The sequence below is a fragment of the Hyposmocoma kahamanoa genome, unplaced genomic scaffold, assembly GCF_003589595.1.
Source record: "Hyposmocoma kahamanoa isolate Upper Pololo Valley unplaced genomic scaffold, ASM358959v1 66, whole genome shotgun sequence".
Lineage (NCBI taxonomy): Eukaryota > Metazoa > Arthropoda > Insecta > Lepidoptera > Cosmopterigidae > Hyposmocoma > Hyposmocoma kahamanoa.
The window spans coordinates 17043180-17049991 of NW_020653854.1; the positions used below are offsets into that span (position 1 = coordinate 17043180).

General features: G+C 37.5%; 1 protein-coding gene across 1 annotated transcript in view; it reads left to right on the top strand.

Moving 5' to 3' along the window:
• Window positions 1-6741, top strand: part of LOC113231742 (putative sodium-dependent multivitamin transporter) — an 11219-nt gene extending 4478 nt beyond the window's left edge. The window contains exons 6-10 of the mRNA XM_026466240.1: window positions 967-1121; window positions 1710-1914; window positions 2899-3093; window positions 6142-6309; window positions 6511-6741. Coding sequence (XP_026322025.1) covers window positions 967-1121; window positions 1710-1914; window positions 2899-3093; window positions 6142-6309; window positions 6511-6540 — 753 coding nt within the window. The 3' untranslated portion in view covers window positions 6541-6741. The remainder of the gene's footprint in view (window positions 1-966; window positions 1122-1709; window positions 1915-2898; window positions 3094-6141; window positions 6310-6510) is intronic.
• The last annotated feature ends 71 nt before the right edge of the window (window positions 6742-6812 follow it).

Sequence of the window (6812 nt, forward strand, 5' to 3'; positions counted from 1 at the left end):
AATACTAAATTTGCAAGTAATTGTACCAACTGCGCCGTAGTAGACGATTTATTATTTAAAAAAATAAATTAATTGCTATTTTTTTTTATTCTTTCTTAGATATTGAAAAAACGTCTAAGACAGTTGTGCTGCAGATGTGCTTAAAAATATCTACGGTTCTTTAGCTTTCTAAAAAGGTATCACAAGCTAGATTATTATTAGAATGCCTAGACAAAAAGTTTGATGAAAGGCAGGTAGTAGTAAACTTTTAAATTTAACTTGGGTCAGAAAACAATCCAAATGGTAACAATTAAATACTTTATTTATCTTTTAACAGGAAGCCTATAATAAATGTTCCACATGTTGACCTCTATTTCGCACACATACTCACATTCTGTGTCTTAAACCACTTTTCACTACACCAGTGGTTAGGTTTCTTCTAATTTCGTTTGCGGCATCAATAATTTTTTGTCTCAAAACATCGACGGATATTATTGGGTTTGTATCATTGTCATAGACTTTTTTTTCAATATCTAAGGAAGAATTTAAAAAATAGCAAGTTATTTATTTATTTTTTACAAAAACTCGTCTACTACGGCGCGGTTGGTACAATTACTTGCAAATTTGGTATTTTGAGTAATAAATCTATTAATGTACTACACAAAAATACCAAAAACGAAATGATAACAAGCACAAGACACAAAAAATGGGACATTAGAAAAAAAATTGGACTTAAAAAAAAAAACTTCAAAGTCCTATAACATGAGAACGGTTCAGTTTGGGGTATGGTGTTTCATAGTGAAATTAGTCAGAAATGATGCAAACTGTTACCCCTTAAAGGATTCAGGTCGACTTAACCTTTAACCCTGTGTATATATGTATATATATATATATATATATATATATATACATAACACATATATATATATATATATATATATATATATATATATATATGTGTTTCTCTTTTTAAAAATGTGTACCCAGGCTGACCAGCTGTTGCCCTATTACGTAGCAAACGCAATGACTATACCAGGACTAGCGGGCCTGTTCGTGGCTGGAATATTCAGTGCATCATTGTCCACTATATCAGCTTCCTGTAACGCACTGGCTGCTGTTACTCTTCATGATTACGTTGGCAGGTAAAATTTTCAAAAATATCCCGTTTATTTAAAGTTCCTGTGGCATACATTTTACTTTACACACAGTTGTTATATATTTTTGCTTACAATTATCTTAATCCCTTTCATTAGTCCTGACTGTAGTAGCAGTAGAACTTATTGTGAAAGTGTTAATCTAGGGAAGTACTGCTACCTTACCTATTTCTGCCACCAAGCAGTAATGTGAGCATTACTGCGTTCAGGTTTTTAAGGGTAAAGGTGCTGGTGAAATTACAGGCACTTGTTAACTTATATCTCTGCGATTTAAAGCTCTGAGTGGCATAGCAACTGCTTACCATCAGGCGCACCACTTAATTATTCCGTCACTTGGTATCGTAAAAAAACTTGTATAGTACTTTGTGTTCTCATGGACATGTTTAAGAAGACGACTTGGTGGTCCCGTCACTCGATATTATAAAAAAAGACTGCAAACCAGCGCCTTAGAAAACTTTCGCATATGCTAAGTCAGCGCCCTGTCACAGTTAGGACAAAAATGTTACGTTTTTACTTTTGTGTGTAATCTATATGTGTCATTTTAGTGAATAAAAATTTATCTATGTATGTCTCCAGGTGGTGTAAAATTCATCCAAAATTCGAACCATGGCTATCAAAACTATCCGCCTGTACGTACGGGCTTATCTTTTTAGCTTTGGCCTTCCTCGCCGAGTATCTTGGAGGAGTACTGCAGGCAGCAATGACAATATTCGGAGCAGTCGGTGGTCCATTATTGGGGGTTTTCACTCTCGGCTTGTTCACAACTTACGCTAACGAAGCAGTAAATATTTGTTCAAGGAATTTATTTTAAATATTTCAAAATATTAAGTGAACTAACGGATAACTGACGTATTTAAGTCGAATTTGGCTCGACTTATTTCGAGCCAGTCCATGGTCCTTAATTATGAGATTAAACACTTGAGTTATCTGTTAGTTTAGTTAACATGTCTGAGTCTCATGGTGGTATTCTATATTTCAAAATATTATATATAATATATATTAATAATAATAATATATAATATCAGTGGCAGTAGAGCTCTTTGTGAAAGAGGTCGCCAGGGAAGTACTGCCACCTTGTCTATTTCTACCGCCAAGCGGTAATGTCAGCATTACTGTGTTCCGGTTTTGAAGGGTAAGGGTGCTGGAGAAATTACAGGCACATGAGACTTATCAACTTATGTCTCAGGGTGACGGGCGCAGTGGCTGTGCCCCTCAGATCTTTGTGACTTAAAGCTCTGAGTGGCACTGCAACTGTTATGGATGGTGTGCAGCTTACCATCAGGCGCACGACGTGTTCGTCCCGTCACTTGATATTATAAAAAAAAACAGTTTTGACGACCTCGTCCAATGATATTATACTTGTAAACCTCGTCGGTTGAGTTTTCATGGTATTGCCGTCTCTGAGGTCCCGTGTTCGATTCCCGGCCAGGTCAATGCAGAAAACTTTTCAATATTGTCACACTGTATCGCGGGTACCATGGACACACAGACAGCCACAAATTACTCCCAATGCAATGCAATGTAGGCCATACAAATATTTTTCCCAGCCCGGGGAATCGAGGCCGGGACCTCTGAGTGGCAGACCAGCATGGTTACTGTGCGGCCATGGAGGCAGTTATTTTTTGTAGTACCGATTGTTTGTAATATCGTCGTTGCTTCCGATTTCCAAAACACAAGTACATTAGTTACTTTGGGATCAGAGCAACCTATGTGATGTTTTATAATATTGATTTTTTATAGTTTTAGTGGTTTAATATTTTTTCAGGGCGTATGTATTGGATTGGCAAGTGGAATGGCAATGACATTATGGATGAGTTTCGGTGGACCACGCCACGTAGCGCAAAAACTGCCTGTAAGTGTAGCTGGTTGCGCGTATAATGTAACTGTTTCACCAACAGTTATAACAGATTCCAGTAATTATTTCTACCTGTACAGAATTTCGTATATGTGGACCAGTACGGTAAGTTTTTTATTAAATTACGTAAATAGGAACGTAAAGTAGATAATATGTCACATCTATCGTATGACGGCTAGGTCTATCTATGCAGCTCCTCTAATGTAGTCATATCAGAAACCAGAATAACCTGCTCCAGTCTGCTTATGAATTTAGTATTAAAAGTATCTAAGCAGAATCGTTATTTTTGATCGTTATTTAGTTAATAGCTAACCTACTAACAAAGATTAAAGCGTAAAACACACAGAGAGCGGGTGCGGGTCGAGCGCGGGTAGGGTCGCGACCGCGGCGAATCTGATTCCGTGTATTTATGTGGACGATAATCATCGAGTATATAACCAGAAATAGAGACGAAATGTCATTTAATTTGTTTGAAAACTATTCTGCCTTATCATTACGGTGACAACAGCGTTCCGATTGGCCGGCCGAATTCGAAACAATTGCAGAGTGTCGTCAATTGTCTCACTTCGTATCGACCACTTTAACTTGATAATGGACGAAAATTGAAAAATTACATAATATAATATTTAATTACCGATGAAATGTGATTCCGTTTGTTTTGTAATTAGATGTTTTGCTGTTTTTGCCACACCACCGAATGGAACAGCCTCCCATAGTTAGAGATATTATCTTTATTACAATAAATACAGAATATTTTTGGAATATACGAAGACGTATACACAAGTCAGTTGTCGGCGCTGTACTATTTCAGCTTTCTAATTTGTGATTTCAGCGCAAACGAGAGTTGATATTTAGAAGTGATATCAGATATACCACGGGTTCAGTAATAGTAAGGATATTACAAATTTATTTAAATATCATTTCCGTGTGGACCCACAATCTTTACCTTTAGATCACTTCTTGTACTGAAAATGTATGTGGGCAGGTGATAGAAGAAATTACTTTGAAAGATATGAAATTTGTTTTAAAAAATATGAATAGAGTCACCAGGCCATTATAGCCTAAGAGCGCGTGTGTACGTTAAGAAAAGTCGCGGGGTCTATGCAAGAATTCATGTCGTTTCTACACACGAGCTGTGTACGCACTGCCTCGGCGCCGGACAAGAAAAAAATCTAGTCTACCCCCGACGCGACGCGCTCTGACACTATTGCATAGGGCGCATTGTCAGTAAACGAACGTTTATGTAACGACGTACTTTTGGGGCATGGAGAGAAATATTTATTATTGTATACATATAATTTGCAATCACCATTTTTTTAAATTAGTAGTCAACATATTTCTTCACACCGTCGTCGGTAGTAAAACGACAGCTACCTGGAAGTGCACTGACACTTTTACCCTACACACGTCTGCCCGAAAGCATTCGTATCGTGTACATACTCATCATTTTCTTGTCTGCAACAGACACGAAATATTTTCGTGGCTAGATCCGACAAAATTCTGGTCATGTACAAGGCCATTCTCGTCTTTTCTGTTGCAGACACAACGAATTTCTTAGCGTATACACGCGCCGTAAGTGTGGAACATTTAATTTTTGGGGGAAAGCATTTGCCAAGAGTTTTGCATATTTTATTTAACTTGTGTATTGGTCATGGATATGTGCCACCGGAAATGATTCGTACAGTGGTTGTACCAATTGTAAAAAATAGGACTGGTGACATATTTTCGACTATAAATTACAGACTCATGTCATTGACAATTGCTGTAGCAAAGGTTTTGGATGGTATTCTGAATATGCGTCTGCAAATGTGTTTAAGTCTGGACGATGGCCAGTTTGGTTTTCGGCCACGTTTCTCAAGGGAGTTGGCAATTTTGAGTTTAAAACACACAGTCTTACTACACTGAACGGAAAACAAATGTATACGCATGCTTTTTAGATCTTTTCAAAGCCTTTGACCTGGTTAATTACAATCTGTTGTGGAAGAAATTAGAGGGATTGAGGACATCTAGGGAGTACATTAACTTGTTTAAATTTTGGTAAAATATTCAAAGTAACTCTGTAAAATGGTCAAACGAATGTTCAGATGCGTATGTACTAAGTTGTGGAGTTAGACAGGGTGGTTTAAGGTCTCCCAGCTTGTTTAACCTCTATATTAACGGACTAATTGAAGAGCTGAGCAGCAGTCATATTGGCTGTCATATTGGAGGACGAAGTGTTAATAATCTAAGTTATTTATCCAGCTTAGGGAAGGATTAGAGGGTTGAGGAAACTGCTTTTCATCTGTGAAGAATATGCCAAGTTACATGGCTTGGTTTATAATATTAATAAAACAGTTTTTATGGTCTTCAAATACAGAAAAGAACCAGCTTTTCTACCTGATTTGTGTCTGAATGGTAGTAGGTTGGTTAGGGTGGATAAATTCCGTTATCTTGGTCATATAGTTACTGAAAATCTTAGTGATAATGATGATATTGAGCGAGAAAGGAGGGCATTGGCAATGCGTGGTAATATGTTGGCCAGGAGATTTGCACACGCATGTCGTTCAATATAACGATGTATTTAGAGCTATGTTTAAATTGCCAAGATATTGTAGTGCATCTGAAATGTTTTTGTCAGCACGTTTGGACGGGTTTGCTGCTGGGCTTCTTTCTAAGCCAAGGTTTCTTCTCTTAGACAGAGCTGCTAGATAGTACTAATAGCATTATAGCTGCTATAGCTCGTAGTTGCTACTCGTCCATACTGAGACATTGGATTGCAATTATTAATAATTAAGTACCTATACCTATATATTATTTAATTCTAATTTAACATTATTGTAATTCTATGGATTTGTCATGTCTGAAATAAATGATTATTTTTATTGTTTGACTGATGAGTTGCCAGGGATGGATGGCCCTTATTTCGTTTCTATTTCTGGTTATATACTCGATGACGACAATGCACCAAACGCGGTCGCGTGCGTCCGTCTCACACCCGTCTCGCGCCCGCATTCGTGTGTGTTGTCGTCCATATAAATACATGGAATTCGATCCGCCGCGGTCCCGACCCGACCCGCACCCGTCCTTTCTATATGTTTCATGTATAACCAACGCATCCGTTAACAATGTGTCCCTTGAATGTGTAAACAAACAATACTATTTGATGCATTTTAGTTTGGTTTCGTATGGGTGTTGGTAGTGGCTTCCGTGGTTTCGCTGATCTGGCGGCATCAGCAGCCATGGCAGTGCGAAGGACGACATCACCCTGACCCTATGCTCTTCAGCCCACCCCTTGCCAGGCATCTCCAGCAGAAATATCAAAGTGACAAACCTGTCGTTCAGGTAATAACAAAACAATATAACTTTACCTTAACAAAGACGTAGTTTCAGCTGTACTCTTGAATTTACCACTTTTTGTAATTTAGGTAAAAATCTAGATTATTTCCGGTCGTGTAGTACGGGAACAACAGAAACTCCATTAAGATTGCAAACACTGAATAGTCTCAACTGGTTTGTCAAGTGAACGTGTTTTATTTTTTTCAGAACGTTATTATGGCGAGTAGTGTACAGTAGTGGCGTTTAGTTGGGCACTACAAAGTTGGACAAAATTTGAGAAATTCATGTGAATAGAACTATGCGGTATTAAGATATCAAAGCTAAGCTCGTTGCTTCGTTGGCCTGTACACATATTTTTGTACTAAATAGCACAAAATATAATGAATGAATGAAGCTGTAACAAAATGTACTAAAAACAATGTATAAACGATTTAAAATACGAATACAAATAAAAAATACGTAATGACGTTAATAATGTATCAAATTTAATTTACACATAACTCACACAC